This window comes from Streptopelia decaocto, assembly GCF_964273445.1.
Source record: "Streptopelia decaocto genome assembly, chromosome: 2".
In the NCBI taxonomy this organism is placed as follows: Eukaryota; Metazoa; Chordata; class Aves; order Columbiformes; family Columbidae; genus Streptopelia; species Streptopelia decaocto.
This window is the reverse complement of record NC_138655.1, coordinates 155,292,959-155,311,945: the sequence shown is the minus strand read 5'-3', so window position 1 is coordinate 155,311,945 and position 18,987 is coordinate 155,292,959. Positions and strand designations below refer to the sequence as shown.

The window sequence follows — 18,987 nt, the reverse complement described above, 5'->3', positions numbered from 1 at the left end:
GGAAGGAGGGAAGGAGGGAAGGAGGGAAGGAGGGAAGGAGGGAAGGAGGGAAGGAGGGAAGGAGGGAAGGAGGGAAGGAGGGAAGGAGGGAAGGAGGGAAGGAGGGAAGGAGGGAAGGAGGGAAGGAAAATCTGCTGCTCAGTGTGGCAACGGACCTCGTGATGAAAGACATGAAAAAGGTCAAGGTACCCAGTACTTTTTTTTTCTCTTTTCACAGTTTTGGGCTCCCCATCCAATAAGATAATGACCTACTGGAGCAAGTCCAGCAGAAGACCATCAAGATGACCAGGGGGTGGAAGTGCACAATGCACAAGGAGAGGCTGAGTGTGTTCACCTTTAAGAACAGAAGCTCTTACTGCTGTCTACAACTACCAGCAGAAAGAAGAAAGAGCCAGACTCTGCTTGGAGGTACATGGGGATGAAATTAAGAGTCAAAAGCCACTTGTGGAAGAATGGACATTCTGATTAGGTATGAGGATGGTTTATTTCTTACCTTGAGGGTAGCAAAATCCAGGAACAGGATGGCCACAGAGGTTGTGGTATCTCCATCCTTTAAAATAACTTGACTGGAACTCCAAAGGTCTCTTCCAGCTGTACTTCCACAATTCGGTTCTACAATTCCACTTTATGACTCATGTAAAAGCTACAGGGTAATGAGTGGAGACCATGTCTCCCTGACTTCCAGCAGACCCCTAACTGATGGAATGCCTCCACTATTACAGATATGTTCTATATATATATCTTTAAACAACTGCTGTATTGGGATAGATTTTCTACAAAGAACATAAGATTGTATTATGGACCTAATACTTCTGCAAGCAACTAAACAATATGAAAAGCTTATTTGTTTTTTCCTGAGTACAGGAGACAGGATCAAAAAGACACTCAAGTATTATAACCTTCCACTAAAGGAAAAGCGTGTTGGTAACAGCAATCTAGTATCCACATACTTCGTCAAACCCTTTCTCTCTCTCACTAATCACATGCACAGGAACATCTGTGCAAGCCAGTTGGCTCCGGACAGCTCCTGTGGCTCCTGAAAGACTATTTCTTGGCAGGTTCTGTTTTTTACTCTAATTGAAAGGTTAATCAAATCAGCCATGCTTGTATGTCGGCTAAATAAACACACTGTCTCCACTGATGATGAAACAGATGCATTACCACTCACGTTTCCCACGGGGTTCATTTGTTCCATGATCGCATTCGGTTTTCTTCAGGCTTCTCTTTGCAGCACCTGACAGCATTTTGGATAGTTTTCATAAGGAAATTTATCTTTCAGATTCTATTGCATTCACACATCTCTTACCTCTAGTAGTCTTTGGCAGAGGTGTTGTATATCCTCAACACCGCTTGGTTGTGGAAAACGTGGAAGGAGTTAATCCTAAAAGAAGGTGAGAACTCTTACCGAGGCATAAACGCGTTGTCGAGTCGAGCAGCTGGTGTTGCTGAGGCAGAACGTGCCAACACCATCAAACCTGGTTCCTCTCTGCCTCTCGTCCCTCATGCTACGTGTCATTCTGCAGAAAGCCGTTCCAGCAGGTCCCGTTAGCTTTTAGAATGTCCTGCTAGTTCATATGTGTTTGATTTCAGAGTTAAATGGTGCCGCTAACTCATTACACGCGTGTTCTCTCTTTTTGACACTGGTGTTTACATTCAACACAGCGATTCATCGTTTGTCGGGCATACAGAATATATGGTGAATGCAAGACACGTAGAAAAGTATTTATTAAAGTTAAGAAGTTTTATGTATCACAACATTTCCAAAAGTCCAAAAGCTACAACAGCTGATATTTCTTTAACAGGAAAAGGCATTGAAAAACATTCTGCAACCTGGTAACTAGTATAATGAAGAAAGTCTCCATCCATACAGAGATCTACACAGATTTAGGTAATTTCAATATTACATATTCTGAAATGTATTTTAAAGAAAAAAAAAAAAAAGGTGTACTTTTTTCTCCATTAAAAAGATAGTATTTATGTGATGCATTACTGAAGTTCTTTAGGGTAGAATTCATCTCATCCATATTCTGTGTTGTAAAAGACGTGGGGGACTGAACTAGTTTGCTAAACAGCGCTCTCTGCAAGGGTCTTAACAAAGCCGGGATTTAGAGATATCTCCTATTGACTGTAAAAAGAGATCAGACTTGTCAGGTATGTGTCTGAACAATTTAAGTCATCTGCACAACAACTCATCATCCAACAACCAACTCCCACTGCACTGTCCTTTTTTTTCTAGTTTTAAAAGTTCAAGTGTAAAATCGTGACATTAACTTCCAACCTTAGGTCTCCATATTAAAGCCTTTTTCTTCCTCTAGCTCGCAATGAAGAGGAAACTGTCTTATATAGAGCTGAACACCACACCAAGAAAAAGCACATCATTTTGCCACTACAAGTAAATGGCATTTGAGGAAAAGCACCATTTCCTCCCAGCCTGTACTATCCCTTTTTAACCTCCAATGCACCTAAAACCCTCTTGAGCCAAAGTAAAACATTCTCATTCACTACGTCACCTTACCAAAAGTCGCACCGATAGAAATTTTACCATCCGTGTTACCATCATGTAGTCCCTTATAGCTTAACAACAGAAATGTCAAAGACAGGAATAAATCAGGACAGCTGTGGAACCCAGAGGCGGCACCAGGCGCAGGACTGACCTCTGGGGTCTTAAGTTGTCTGGAAATTTACTCCCACCGTGTTCTTACAGCTTGGATTTGTCATTCACTTCAACACTTTGCTGAACAGAGACATGGGGAGAAAGGCAACAGCGCTCAGATATCAGGTGGGTTTACATTTTAAGCCACAGCACAAAAGAGAGATTTTAAATCAGTAATATCTCTGCAGAAAGCTTTGCATAAGCTAAACATAGTTTACTTCAGTTACTACTGTATTTGTAAAAAATTCCCTGCAAAATGGTTCTGCATAAAAATACAAAATGCTTGAAAAAAATAGTGTTGTTTAAAGTATAGCTATTGTTTAAAGTATTTTTTTATCCTGCATTTTGTTCTGTGAATGGTTCACAATGTGCTAGAATACACTCCATGCCATACACACAAGTGAGTATCTGCACTCCCGCACCAGAATCTAATGGCTGATCAAACAATACCTGATTTTTAGGATTTTTTCATCTACTAGAATCTAAACTGACAAAAATGGTAAAGTCAGACTATTAGAACTGTGTGTGTATTAAGAAATACAACTTAGGAGACTGTTTTTAATATTTATTTAGTAAAACTCACTATACAAACAAAAGTTATCACAACAGCGTAATATGCAGGGTTATTATTTCTCCTTCCTTCAAGCTGCTTCGTTTCAGTAAAAACACATAGGCATTTGCAACGATTTCCCTTTAAAGCACTGAGATCTCATATATTAAAACATACCTGGTAAAATAAGCTTAAAATAATTTTACATTGCTTGGAAAAAAGATTTGAGTAATTTACTCTTACCAGAGTGCCATTGCTGCACAGTATTCAAAAAAATGAACCACCACTAAAATATAGAGTAAAACATTTAAAAGTACATTTATTTAAAATGTGGGCAAAATATCAATATAAAAGAAAATAGAGTATAAGAAATAAAAATAAAGTACAAAACATTTTCATCTTCAACATCCATAATTTAATAGATAGCAAGCCCTTTTATTTTTACATCCAAATTACACTTTTGGCTGAAGTACCATCATTTACGTTAAAATGTCTAAAAACGGGCTAATCATGATACCTAAAGTGGGCTCTTTTAAAACGGTAGTATAATACAAAACATAGTAAATTATGTTTCAGCATAATAAAATTACACATCCTAAAAAAGATGCAGTTTATTTTTGCTTTCCTGCTTTAAACTGCTCATCATCCCCAGGAAAACAGCTGGAAAACAGCATCCACAGGAAGTTTTAGTTGCTTTGTACAATGGCTGAACAGCTAGATTTAATGCTCCAAGGACTCCGAAGCAGTAAGGCATTTTACTATCCATCAAGTAAATTTATATGTATGTTTGTTAAGAAAGAACAACTTCAAGAAATGACTGTAAAATAGAACTTATATCAAAAATCTGCACAAAGAACCCTTATTGGTCCCTCCACTGCATTTATCAAACCGGGTTTGTAATTTTCTTCAGTAAGAAGCTATTTTCTTCATCTGCAAGTAACTCATGACAAACGTTTCTCTTAGTGACAAGTTGGTTTTTTCCTGCTGCTTGATATTCTATTAGTTTCTGACAATCCTACCTCCCACCTCCCCTCAAGTATTTCCTATGAAAAATTCCACTTTGAACTTAAGCTAGGTTTCTGGGTATTAAATTACCATCCTATCGAGTAAATATTAAACATCCTAAAAATATAAATTATCAGTTCCTAATTAAGTAAAACTTTTGGTAAATCACAATTCCCTAAGCAGCAGCCAGCCTTTAGACAAAAAGGATATGATTCATAATCCAGTGTTTGAGTAAGTACTCCAGTCAGGACAAACTCAGCATTGTGGACATCTAGAAATATAAAATACATGAATACAGTTTACACGCTACAAAGACATTTTTCCTCATTCTGCAAGTGCAGGAGGGGCCGTTCTGCACCTTTCTGCTCTTCACACACAGGTGCAAGGGAGTATTGTCCTACCACTACCAGTACCCTACTGTTAATAAATACTGTAATGTCTTGGGTTCTACATAGAAGTAAAAATAGAGACGTTAAACCCCCAAATCTTTAGCTAACTTGAAAGAGTAATCTTGCCTCAGGCAGGATGGAAGCCCCAAGTGCCAACCTGCCCTTCCAGAGAGTTATGATGAGCTGGCTATAAAATACCTCTATTAGAAATACCTAGAAAACAGCCAGCTCAGATTTCTCCACGGTTTGCACGACAGACCATGTATTCCTCCTATTATTATCTGAAAGCTTCTAAAGATGTCTGTACTGGTAAAACTATAATAATTTAAATATAAATAATAAAACTATAATAATTTTAAAAAATAATCAAAATTACATTGATAGCTTCTACATACCTATGCCTCTTGCGAAATATTCTCGACATAAATGAAGGTCATTTTCACAGGAAATCAAGATTATCTCTGGCAAACTCTAAACAAACAAAGAAAAATCATAAGCTCAGAATAACACAGTAAGGTATTAACAGTAAATTTTAGAAAGCAACACTCTACACACTTTGTTCTGCTTGTGTTCCATGAGTTTTCGAAAAGAAGGTTGCTTAGATAATACTTTTCCTCCTGCGCATTCCACAATAGCTTTCATGGTGGAAAGACTGGGACAAATTCCAGGTGTAATATAAAAATATTTTCCCTAAAAAAAAGAAAAGAATGAATAAGTAAATAACATAATTTTGTTAACTGATTTCTGCAATGCACTAGGTTTTATTATCATGTGACTCTGCTCTTACACAATCATGGGGCAGGCTTTGTAAGCTGGTATTAGGTATCACAGCTGATAGCAACAAATTCATCAGCTGATGAGTTGTCCTCAATTATCACTGATGTTTCTCTGGAGGGGAAACACCACAATTTTGATAAATTTTATAAATTTTGATCAATGTGAACGCGTTTGGTGTGCTTATTTCAACACCTGCAAAATAACAACCAGGAAACCTTCAAGTGAACACTGGCTAAACCACAGTTAAAAAAAAAAAACAAGACGTGTAAAAAAAACAGTGCTCTTTGCCTCTTTAAGCACAGGGACGTCTCAAGTGTTCCAAAAGAACTTTCAGCTTTTAGTTCATAGCCAATTTATTACTTTCTGACAAAAATTACCCTACTACTTGACTGAGCCTGATACAGGTCATCAAATCACAATGCAGATTGTCTTTGTCTACCAGCTAGGAATGAAAAAAACCCCTTGCTACTTAAACTGCAAAACTGAGTGAAATGTAGTATTTAGACTGAAAAGACATAGATAATTATTCATCACAGCTTGTAAAAATACCCTATTTGGTGCTTAGCCTCAACAGATAGTCTCAAATTCAGTTAGGCTAAAGAATCTCTAGCAACTTGGATCTTCAGATACCTCTCTGCGTTGTAACGTAATTTTAACCGGAGGCACAAAAACCATCTGGCAAACAGCCTGGTGGTAAGTGCAGCCTTCAAGGAGAATCAGACTAGAACTCCCCGAGGCTGAAGTGCAAACTCAGTCTCAGACTCTCATTTTTATGGGCAAGTGAGTTGACCACCAGGCGAGTGAGAGACAGAAAAAGAAAGAGAGAGAGAGAGGGGGAGAGACACACAGAGAGTGAGAAAGTCCCTTCCATAAGTGGCTTTTTACAAGTAACAGAGCAACATTTTAGATTTTGTAAAGGAACAAATACTGTTTGCTATACTGAGCATATAATGAGCATGTTTTGTTCACATCTGCAGGATCCAGTCACTCAGAGGGCTTAGATCCATCCCAACGATGCTCAGGCAGGAAATAGGCGCAAAGTAAAAAATAAAGTTTATAACAAATGCTTTACTTTATCTGCTAGTCTGTTTTATTGCCCTTGGCTATAAAACCTGTGGTCTCAATGCTGAAAAAATTAGGTTGAAAAGCTCCAAGTATTGAAATGCCATTTTATACTGCATACCTTGAACAATGGAGCTACTTGTGCTCTCTTCAGAGACTCCTCCAAACTAAAGCAGAAAAGCACCTCAGCTTCAGCATCTCTGAGCACAAAGTTCTGCTCATCTGGAAAAGAAAAGACCAACAGTGTAACACACAGAACACAAAAACATCCACATAACCCAGGATGTAATCTGATCAGAAAATGTTGATGACAGGTGATGATAAATGGTAAACACCTGCTAATTTTAACATGATTATAATAGCCCCTTTTATTAGGCTTCTTACAAGGATGACACAAAATTACTTGGAGAATAAAAAACTGCGTGTGTATTTTACACTTGTGTATCTAGCAACAACCACTCTCCTACAAAGTTCCTTTTTCTAACTTATTGGAGGAACTTTCAAACTTGTATTTTTTGATTCTGTACAAAAAATGAGCAGAATTATTAAGTTCAAATCACTGTGACAACCTATGGGAGCCCAGAAACTGTCTCTGACTTCTCACGCAGCCTTAACAGAGCAACTTTCCCATCTGTTTCCCTTGGCCTGTTATTCAGCTGATTTTTCATGTAAAACATATTTCTAAATCAGATTTAAAATATCTGATATTCAAGAACAAATTTTATATGGAGAATAAATTTTGACAACCTGCAAGAGATGGTGTTACTATTCTTCCATAAGACAATCAGTAGGATAATTTTTCCAAACAATTGTCATATTTTCCATCATAGTTATAGGTTCAAAAGTGAAGGCAGCCCATTTGCTATAAATTAACAAAATTTCAGTAGACAAGTAAAGTACTTCAAGTACTAGATCAAAACAGTTATCCTTCTAAATCACCAGACTTTCTTTATCTTCTAATTGCTTTCGAACGGATTGATTTCTCAGTTCACTGATGCTGAACCAAGCAAGTTGCCTTCTGCAGATTTATAAAAATGTTTATTGGTTTATTGGTTAATTATCCATAGATTTAAGTTTGTGTGATGGTTAGGCAGCAACGTTATATATTTGCTCCTTACAAACAAAACATATAAACCAATTATAAACCAAATAATCAGCCTTTAAGATATTCTTCAGATCCAACATCCTTTTCAAACAGACCAAAACCATCAATTTTGGTATTTTTCAGTTGTCAACAGAAAAGCAGTGGAAACACAACATTGTTATCTTCCAATCCAGTTACGGTACTAGTCTAATTAACTATGATTATTTAAATGCATTTTTGTATGTATTTCCAACAGTGGCTTAGTGATTTACAATTTATATTTCAAAAAAATTATTGAAACCTAAAGCATTTGGGGCTTAAGAAGTAATGTAATCGTAGGTAAAAATCTGCAAATGTATATACGAGAAGGAAATACAATGCTTAAATACATCCAATCATTTAATCACCCTAAAGCAAACTTTTAAAGTATTTTTTAAATTCAACTTAATGCAAAGAAACTGTATTAAATCAGATGAAAAGTAAATAAAACAAAATGTTCTGTTGAAAGAGAACTTAATAAAAAAACTCCCATAATTTCTTCTCATGACAGTTTTATTTAACGATACCACATAACTTCCCACCTCAAGTGAAATACAAATGAGCTGCCAATATAATTGTTTCAACATAAGTTCTGAACTATACTTGTCAGATTTGCTTTAGACTTAAAATCTCTGCTTTTAAAATGAACTTGTTAGAAAACTGGCAAGAGACACTAAAGTCAGAAGTCAAAACGAAGTGTATTTAAATAAGTGTGCCATCTTTGCATACTTACATCAATAAAACTTACGTTTATTATACAAGTGGTATTAGTTTAACTTACCAACAAACTTCTGGCATTTGAAACACTCTTCTAACCACTCTGGAGTTACTATGTGCTTGACTACAGAAATTGCTGTCAGGAACTTGACAGTTCGGGTCACTTTACTGGCAATGAGATGAGTGCATTTCTGGGCAGATTCTGCCACTTCACCTCCAAGGATATAGAGTTTCTGGAGGTATAAAACACAAATCAGAATGAACAGCCCTTTAAAAACTGGAGGAAAAAAATTAAGAACCATAACATCAGCATCTAATAAAACCAAGCTCCAAATGAAACAGTAAACATAGGAGATTTCTGTATTACAGCCATTCCTAAAGCTGATTAATTTTCACAGAATTTACAGCCATTGCAAATCCAGGTATTTCCAGACATACATTTCATCTTGCAAGACTGAGAGACATATTCACTTCTGCAGTTTTTTGGGTTACGGGTTTTTTTTAAGCAAGGAAATAACTAAGATACAAATTAAAATATTTTTTTAAGTGAAACATGCTATTTAAGTAAGCAGAAAACTTAATAATTTTGCTCTTTTCTACGGAAGGTACAATATACACTGCAGCTACAGTAAACTTAATTTTGCTAGTTTTTTCTTCAGAAATACAAGCATCTCATGAAAAACATGTATACTCTAAATGCACTAGTTCCACAAGTATTTGTCATGATACTGAGCAACTAGCCTTTTTTCCTTGGTTTAAGCTACCAAACCCAAACTAGCTCAGGACAGTTACTATCTTGTCAGTTAAAACAGAAATCATTATCTGAAGGGATTAGCAATACAACTAATCAACTGGTGAGGCATATCAAATTACCACAGGTGTTAGATACAAATAAAGAATGCTTCCTTCTCATAAAAATTTAAAGAATTGAAAAAATATTTGGACAGCTCTGGTGTTAAGTGCTGTGGATTTCTGATTTTCTTCGGCAAGCATTTTGTATGAACAAATAGAAAACCCACCAATACGTTTGGATGTAAACTTATTATCTCACGCCTGCCGTAAGCTTTGTCATCAGCTTTCTTTGAAGCATTTGGCATCACAGACAGCAATTACAAGAGAAGAACCTTGGGTCTTATCAGTACAACCATCACTACTTTTCTCACCTTGATTTGGTCATGAAATTTGCCAATTTGAAAACAAATGTGGAAAGGGCCTTCTTGCTTTTTAAATATTTGTATGGAAAGAAACTAATTTCACATAAATCTAAACTCTAACCTCAGCCCCAGTAAGTATAGCTTTTTATTCACTAGTCTTAGATAGCAAAAATTCCATATCAAGAAAACATTATCAGACGTTTCAATGTAGTTCACAAGAAATAAGCCTGAAAGCCACCTTAATGTACTGTTGAACTTGCATAGGTTCAAATCCTGTGAAGAGCACCATTGGCGTCAATTCTGGGGTGAGTTTTTTAGTAGGTGGTGGTAGGTCTTCAATCCTGCAAAATACATGAAATACAGTAGAATGTGAATTCTGAACCCAAAGTTGTGTTATTATTATTTTAAAACTAGACAAGTACACTCTTGCAACTTTTACCAATGGAAGTACTCAGGTGAATGAGAATTAGGTAGGATCAATCTTCTGAAGAAAAAATTTCTGTGCTGAGAACAGGACACGTTCTCCTGTTTCTGTTCTTTCCCAATTCTCCAACTACTTCACTGTCTAGTTATCCTTTTATTCCTGCCAGTTGAGTAGCTGGCAACATGCAAAAAACATTGCTAGTTATTTCAATTCACAGGGCAGAGGACGGAACTTTTTCTGTAGAAAAGTAAAGAACTACTGGTACATATTGCTCACTGGTCTTACCTTGCTCTTTTGGAAGATGGCTGAAGACTGGATTCATTTTGCTTTGGTTTCAAAGGCAACCTCACACCCTGAAATTAGATCATCTACATGTTTACATCTGAATTGAGCAGGGAAAGCAACTTTTATTCTGAAAGACAACAACTACACATGGATATTCTGAGGCTATAGTAAAGAAAATTAAACACAAATGAAAAAGACATGCTACAGGATGCATACTGGTGGATCTACTGCTTAGACAACTGACTTAAGAGCAAAGCTGAGCATTAACCAAAGCTTCTCTGTAAAGTTATATAATCATTCATGTGAACACCAAATAAAATATTGCAGGACTTTTTTTCTTTAAATAAAGCTGATAATCAATGGAAATCCCAAATAACCAAATAAGAGACTGAAAAACTTGTCCATTTGTATGAAGACTAAAATATCCTTCCAAGTGCTTAAATATCAACAGAAAACACTGGCACCTGTGTTTTAAACACTCAGGTTCCCTAATGACACAAAAAGAAGCTCCAGTGACACTCTGGTAGTCACTGGATGGACACTCCTGCCTCACCAGTGGAGATCAGCCACTAGAGCATCTGCCCAGGAGCAGAGAAATGTGGCTTTGAGGCTCTCCCTGGCCTATATAACTTGAAACCACAGCTCTCACTTGCAGGAGCGTGTGACATCTCTTCCTTTTCAACCTTCAAATCTACGCCTGAGATATGCTAGAGGCACAGGAGCAGAAAAATAGGCAGCATTATTCCAGCCTTGTCATGAGGATGGTCCGTTGGGAGGAACATGCCAGAGGGGTTTGTTCCCTGCACTTTTATTCTAGACAATCACTGTAAAAGCAGCTGGAAAGAAAAGTGCCTGCACTCACTTTGTGATAGACATTTGAACTACGAAAATGCAAAAGGTAGATGGCATCAACACTGTCTGACAGACAGCTGTCCTCAAAAGAGGACCCCATACTTTAAATCCCAAGACAAATAGAAATGCCTGCTGTGATGGCACTGAAGTACCTTGTCTGACAGTTCCACATGCCCAGCATTTTTTATTACCAAATCCTATTCTTCATACATGAACATCCTGAGGGGAGCTGGACAGGATTACCTCCAGAAGTCCCTTTCAATCTAAGTTACAAGATTCTCACTTCGCATGGGCAAGAAGGGTCCCCATATATTAAATACAGAAAGGGAGGTACTAAATTAGGCTTTCTAACCCCTAAGTTCTCCTCATTTGCTACGTAAGACAAAACATGGACCACCACTTTGTCTGACTGAGTCATGCAAAGAAGGCACATGCTCAATTTTAAGGATGAGCTCAACTGCAGTGTGGACAAAAAGGGCGGTGGTAGCAAACCCAAACCTGAGTTAGTTAAAAGCTATTTTATATACTAATCATGCACACTGAATCTCTTCAAGGATTTTTTATTTTGCCACTAGTAGAAAACATCCTTCTCCAGGAAAATATGAAGTATATGAATTTTTAAAGGCAGTTAATTTCTTATAAATACCTTCCTATGGATAAACAAAACAATTCCACAGGGGTCTATAAGAAGAAGAACATTTCAGTCTTATGGCCAAGGATATAGTAATGGCTATTGCTAAAGCTGAAAGGTATCAAAACAACAAATACTGCCCAGGCCCCATTTAATGTATTAGTACAAATTAGGTTATGACAGTTACTAAGCTCCTCTTTTCTGAAGAGTATACAAAACAATTAAGATAAGAAGTGATCCAGAACACAAGAGGCAGAGCAAAACTTTTTTGCAATACAAAACAGTATCTGGCAGCCATCTGTTGTACAAATTAACTGAAAGATCACTAGCTCAATTTGGGATTTATTAATACCTACATCAAGACAGACACCGTGAAAAGTTATCAAGTACAAATCTGAAATGGGAAAATAATTTAAAATACAAAAACTGAAATAGTTTTCTATATATTCACAATAATGAAACAGTTCAGAAGTTGCAGTTGCACTGCAGCTGTTACACGTGTCTCGTGTTTTATATGTTTCACAGAAAACACTACATGACAAAAACGAAAATGTTTTTTATCTTTCTTAAGGCGCTCTCTTTGTTTCCTTACTGTAGTTCATTTACACTGCTGTTATTTCCAGGCTTATCAACTATACTTTTTAAAGCATGACGTATTTTTCAGCTATCAAATATATGGTATACATGCTCATAGTTCTACTTCTTAGAATATTTCAAAGAAATGGTACAAAGTAGTTCCAACCCTAATTTACATTATCTATCCTACTGAAAATTTAGTAAATACTCTTTACAAAATTCTTACTGATTTTGGGTGCTCTGCCTTAGTGTGGCCTGATTTTCAGATAGTATTAGGTACTGACTCAATAAATACTAAGTGCTTTCTAAAGGTCTGATGCAAAAATTGAAGAGTGAAGCACTAGACCAAGATGCCTCAAAAGTAACTTGATTTCACATATCACACTGCAGTTTCTTAGTTCTGCAAAAGACTATTTCTCAGATTTCTCAAAATAAAATAAGAGAGACCACTAGTAGGAAGCACAGCCAGGAGGTCCGTTTAAGTCCCTTGTGCACGTTGCTCACACCATATACACACATGTGCTCACACATTAAAAACACTAAAGAGTAACCTTATAAAAGTGGTTGTAAATATACAATCATTCAACATACCATTAGAAGTTCTGGTGACACTTTTAATGGGACTCTCCAAGCGTCTAGGAAAGGATGAACAAAACAAGAATAAATCCATTGTAAAGTTATTTATAACAGAAAGGAACATGTTTCTATTGATTAAACAGGTACATACACAAATGCTATAGAACACGGGATTTTAGGACTGCAACTCTTACCCAGAAGGTTTAGAACCAGATGTTGACTAGGAGAAAGTGGATCTTGAAGGCTGAAAACTGTATACCGACTGTGCTGTATCTGCCGTAAAGCTTCAAAATTTCCTAGCAGTATGTCACAGAGCCACTGTGCATTTACACATGGTATTCTCCATTCTTTAGCTTTCTCATACTTCAAGCCACTGGGCCTTATTGTTCAGAGATAAAGCAAAAAATACATACTTTTATGAAACAGATAAAATAGCAATTGCTAACAATAAACCTAAAATACCAGTACTTTTGGGGTGGCCTGTTATCTATTTTAACTGTGACAAAGTAGGTACTCTGAAAAAAATATTTTTGCTTTACATGCTGGAACAAGACAATTTAGGGAGAATTTCTGCCTCAAATGGAAACAAGTTAGACTTGGATTTAGCTTAATTTTCCCTTCCACAGCATTTAAAAAAATTATTTAAAAAAACCAAAAACATATATATATTTCTTATAGATGATGTAACAGTCAGCATCACTTATAAAACACTGTAAAACAGCAAAATTAGAAATTACTTGGTTTTGCCTGTCTTCAGAAGGCAAAATTTATCATGTAACAGTGTGTGGTACTTCAGTTCAAGAAAAAGGATGACTAAGTTTATTGCCATCACATCACAGAATTGACTAAAATTAACATTCTTATAATGAGATATAACTAGCACCTGACACTAAAAAAAAGCGCTAACTGGCAATAAGTGACTGAGAATGTGAGAACCACAGAGATAAAGCACTTACTCTTTACAGATGAGAACAGTATTGCTGCGGCACAGGTAGCCTGTGTATTTGGCACCTGCCAGGTAGGCCATTAGTTTGAGGTCATCTCTGTCACTGTCAACAAATCCTGTCACAGAGATTATCTACAGATAGAAAGAGACCGTTACAAATAACTGAATATAGATGGCACTTAAAAACACTCCTGTTGAAAATATATATTTTTTTTTTAATATTAAAATGAAATATACAGTGCCATAACTATGCCATATAGGCACTTAATTAAAACATGGCCTGTAGGAAACAAAGTATAATTTAAAAGTGATTTGTTCATACATAAATTTTTCTGGTTTCTAGCACCAGTTCTTAGGAAGAATCATTTTCGTTGTGCTATTCAGCTTTATAAAGACTACAGTTTTACTATGAAAGAGCTCCCAGCTAGTTTTCTTCTCACACGTCTCACTGCTTTCTTCTGCTGCCGTTTATATTCATAGAGACAGACAAACACTTACACATGCCCTACTCTACTTTCAAACATCTCCTGAACGCTCTGCTCTACCCTGCCATGAAGCCAAATAAACTGTGCCAGATGATTACAGGTGGTGAACTGTAATCCCACCTCTTCCTTTAGTCTTGCCAAGTTTTCGTTGTTGCCATTTTCTCCTTTTATGTAGGAAAAGGTAAGAGCAATTCTGTCAGATAGTCTACTCCATTTATTACATTACACATTAAAATTACTACTAACTGCTGTGTTCACAGGTATGTTGTTACATTCTAATTTTCCCAAGCCCATATTTCTTTCTGTCTTTTAAAAAAGGTTAGTAGCGAGGTCAACATCACAGAGAAATACACTGCCAAGACATACTTTGGCATCTTGCTTTATATTGCAGAGTGTGTTTCAAGATGTATCCGATTCACTTGCAAATTTATCTTTCAACCCCTCAAAATTCCACTTCCCCAGTGCTCCTCATTGCACAGGTTACTGGAACCGTGACCTGACTAACAGTTCAAGCTTCCTTTTCTGTTATTTGCTAGGTATTGACCCAGAAAACTCTCAAAAAATACCCTCAAACTATTGGGTTATGTTATTAGATGTGCTCTTAGTAATAAACTGCACATCTTGGATTCCTGTCACCTTGCTATGTGTACTTCATGCAATCTTTGCACCTCAGTTTCTGAGAGAATAATTCACAGAGGTATTTGTTACTCCTCAGCCCTCTGAACTCTTGCAACACACTGAATCACCCAGTAGCATCCACCACATCAACACAGGACCTGAAAAGTAACAGGAGCTTTTCTTCTCAGATGAAAGAGATGTGTATTTTGCTTTGAGTAAGCACTTTCTAGCTGTATTTTAATACTGCTCATGTAATGAAGCAAGCACTCTTTACAAGTCAGCTTTTTCTTCTTACATGTTGGGAGCATGGCTTTCCTCCTGGTGGAAATGCTACTGGAAAATGAAGGGCTCGATGAGGTGGGACCATTTTCTTCTTCTTCAAGATGGAGTTCAGCCAATGTGCTGTAATACATCTCTTCCTTTCTCTTAAAGCCTAGGAACACATGCATGAACAGCTTTCAAAATACAAAATACATATTTATTTTTAACATTATCTACAACACAAAGCGTTCATTGTAATTGTTTGGTTTTATCTACTTTTTCAGGATCCTTCTTCTCATTGCATCTTTCTCAGTGTTCTCTGGAATAAATCTACTACATGCACTATGAAAGTTTGTTTTACCATAAACCACAAATCCTAAAAAAGCACATTATGAAAAGCTTTAATTTTATACTTACAATCTGAGCATGAAGTACATATTGAAAAGCCCTCCCTTTCCAGTAATAAAATGAAAGGATGCGTGAATAGACATCACCAGTTTGCTTACCTGAGCATACATGTTACTGACTTGGCTTTCACAAAGCAGATGTGTACATCTGCTTGTAAGGGTTGGGTCCACCGTCCCACCGTGTGCTTGAATGATCTGGTAAGAGAACAAATCCCAAATGTCTAATATATGTAACAACTGTAAAATTACCCTAAGTAACAGTCTGAAATTAAAAGTCTACTCTTTAGGATGCTGCCACCATTAGCACCGTTTCACTGAAGAGTTACCCCCCCAAAAGGTTTGTTATCTTGCTTAAAAACATTTTTGCAAAAATAAAAATGGAGAAAACAAAATTAAATATGCACCTTCTCACTGTCAAAGTCACTGACAAAAAGTCTAATTTTTTATAGAATCCATTAGAAAAAGATATACAAAACAAGATATACAAACAAAAATAACCCTTCTCAGTTTTTTTATTTTTGCAGTATAACTATTAAACATTTTTTTTCACGAACTATTCAATTCTATCTCAGCAATAAACACAAGTGCTGTTAAAAATGTCAACAGCTTACTTGATTATGCAAAATTGTAGGGAAAATTCAACTATAAAGTCCATCAGAAGTTTCTGAAGAACATCAAAGTCCTCTCATTTAGGAAAGGATACAATCAGATTTTTCTGAAAAATAGAAGTTGGCAAAAAATAGAAACACTCTATTCCTCCATCTCATTCACTCAGGTGGATACCTCACAGGCTACTAAATGCCAAAAATATATGCAAAAAAGACTATAATTATACAATCAAGTTAAAGATAGAGAGCAACGCAACATTACATTTGCTACACCACAGCTGCCTGATTAAAAGCATAAATAGTCAGGAAATAGTTAAGGCTATAATTTTTTTAGCCAGTGTTCTGACAAAAGACCTAATTCAAGCAGGCTGCACATTTAATGCAGTTTTATGAGTTTTTCTGGTCAGCTGTAGTTGAATAATGGTTTTTAGGTTGTAACACAAACATTACACAAAAGGATGCCCAAAGAAAAGTGGACAGTGCTGAAACACTTCCAATCATTCCTTTTATGATTTAGTTATTATGACATTATGTTATCATCGCTTTTTTAAAAATAGAGCAGAATCTTACCCGTTTCCAGGTCGCTAGCAGCTGTTTGTCAGACATCTGTTCTGGATAATCAGCTATTGCAAAGACACAGCCCAGTAGGAAATAGTCTTCTGGAACTGGAAGAGTTTGGCACATAAAAGAACAAAAAGTTAAACACCGACAAATCCAAAGAGTTCATCTCAGAACATATTGCTACACTAATCTTTCCTATTACCAGGTCATGAACTTCACTGACTTTTGAAGTAAATCCTTCTTGGAAAACGTAGGACCCAAAACTTCAAAGCTGACAGCCATATCTAAAGGCACAGCTCAGCCCAGGGACTGGGTTTGTCCTGGGTGGTGTTTTTTTTTCTGGAGGAAGGGGGGCTACCAGGCTAGAAAGAAGGGCCACCAAAAGGAAAACTTATATAAGACAACAACCTGCTCTTTCATATAGATCAGCTATGAAGAGTCAAAACAATCAAAAAGCTCTCAGTTCTGCTAGCATGGACAGAATTCAAAGCAGGGAATGACGGCTTTCTGATACCGAATGCTCATTAATTTACTGTTTTTTCCAAAATTTAAGCTGTATTTCCAGTTGTTATCCTCTTTGAAAGCTCTCCTTTCCCCTCTTCCAAAGGAAAAACAAAAATTGAAAACAGGGTATGTGTAGACTAACACTGTTCTCATAGCATAATTTACATGCTAGTGGCATAAACTATATATTTGAAAAGAAAAATCTCTCAGTGCTCTCAGGCTTTTCAGATTTCTGGATCATCCTTAGTTATAGTGTAAATCTGTTTGCCTAAAAATGAATAAGACGGGTCCTGAGCCATAAATAGTGTTTCTAAGTCTTAGAGTTCTATACCATAAATGCAGCATTATGTTTTATATTCTAATCCACATTATGTCATGTCATTAGCCACTTTTTTTTTCCAGGATCACAAGGCAATAATTACTAACTCTCTGCTGCTGGATCGTGTCCAAAAAGTGGCTGCTGTTGCAGTTGCTGCTGTTGCTGCTGGTGGTGTTGTGGCTGCTGGGGTGCAACTTGATGCTGTAGTGCTTGAGATGTCTGAGTTAAGTGCGGTGTTGCCTGATTCTGCATTTGCTGTTGCTGATGCTGTTGGTGCAAGCGCTGCAAGTGCTGCTGCTGCAATTGCTGCTGCTGCTGATGTTGCAGCTGCTGATGTTGCAGCTGCTGTTGCTGCAGATTCTGTTGCTGCAGATTCTGTTGCTGTAGCTGCTGCAATTGCTGCTGCTGTAGCTGCTGCTGCTGCAGCTGATGAAGTTGCTGTTGCAACGCATGCTGCTGCTGGAATTGGAGCTGCTGCTGAGGTCGGTGGAGCTGCTGCTGCGCGTGTAACTGCTGCTGCTGCTGCTGTGGAAACTGAAGCTGCTGTTGTGCGAACTGGTTCTGCTGATGAACTTGCTGTTGTGAAAACTGATGAGGCTGTTGCTGTTGGAAAGACTGCTGGGCAATCTGGGGTTGTTGCTGCTGCTGCTGCTGTTGTAGCTGCATAAGTTGCTGAGGCTGAAGGTGTAGAAGAGGATGGTGCTGCTGCTGCTGCTGCGCTTGGTGCGACTGCTGCAATAAATGTGTCTCTGGTGTTAGTTTCACTTGACTAAACAGCACCGCGTTTGGATGTCCCTGTTGGCTATGATTTACTTGCTGTTCTAAACTTTTTGTAGGTGCTGAAAGTGATTGTAATATCTAGAAAACAAAGATTAGTTTTGTGACCTTTTTTGTTGTCATTCAATATAAACAAATATGCAAAGAACTACTGGGAAAATACAATTCTCAAAATAACCTTATACTTAAATACATTGCGAGCTAATAAAAAATCTCTAACTGTTAATAGCAAAATGAAGACAGGACTTACAAATAGGAAACCATGGAGCTACACGTGGCTCCTAATATAAGGCAATGCATATTCTAGCAAAATTTAAGATTAAAACTCATCCCTGTATTACGGATATCTCAAACAGCATTATGACTATTAATACTATATTAATAATTACACTGATCAACTCAATCAATTGTAATATCAATTTTACAACTCTGTTGGCCTATTTAGTTCAAGGTTTAGTCCCATGGTCTTATTTTCTTTATCTTAAAATTTGCTAATAATGCCTCCACTAATTAGTGCTGTTTGAACCATGGAAATTTAATACAATCTTGCTCGCTTTTGAACCAATTCAGGAATATTTAGTTCTATTTTTTAAACTGAATCCCAAAATACAAACACTGATCTGCTGTGGACTAGTAGTTTTTTGGGGAAAAAAAAAACAAACCAAACCAACTAACTAACCAACCCCCAAAAAAACAAAACACACACACACACACACACACACACACA

The 18,987-nt window shown here is 36.9% G+C and overlaps 1 protein-coding gene across 2 annotated transcripts in view; it reads right to left on the bottom strand.

Moving 5' to 3' along the window:
• Positions 1-1,708: 1,708 nt before the first annotated feature.
• The window catches only part of PAXIP1 (PAX interacting protein 1), a 37,850-nt gene continuing 20,571 nt past the window's right edge, over positions 1,709-18,987 (bottom strand). Inside the window, exons 7-21 of one of the 2 annotated variants that reach the window (XM_082044829.1) lie at positions 17,591-18,341; positions 16,670-16,764; positions 15,591-15,686; positions 15,119-15,256; positions 13,731-13,852; positions 12,969-13,153; positions 12,790-12,833; positions 10,140-10,207; positions 9,669-9,771; positions 8,341-8,509; positions 6,558-6,658; positions 5,153-5,287; positions 4,993-5,068; positions 4,420-4,479; positions 1,709-3,985 (exon numbers count right to left, since the gene is read on the bottom strand). In XM_082044829.1, coding sequence (XP_081900955.1) covers positions 3,969-3,985; positions 4,420-4,479; positions 4,993-5,068; positions 5,153-5,287; positions 6,558-6,658; positions 8,341-8,509; positions 9,669-9,771; positions 10,140-10,207; positions 12,790-12,833; positions 12,969-13,153; positions 13,731-13,852; positions 15,119-15,256; positions 15,591-15,686; positions 16,670-16,764; positions 17,591-18,341 — 2,160 coding nt within the window. In that variant the 3' untranslated portion in view covers positions 1,709-3,968. The other variant, XM_082044828.1, reaches the window with a different exon arrangement.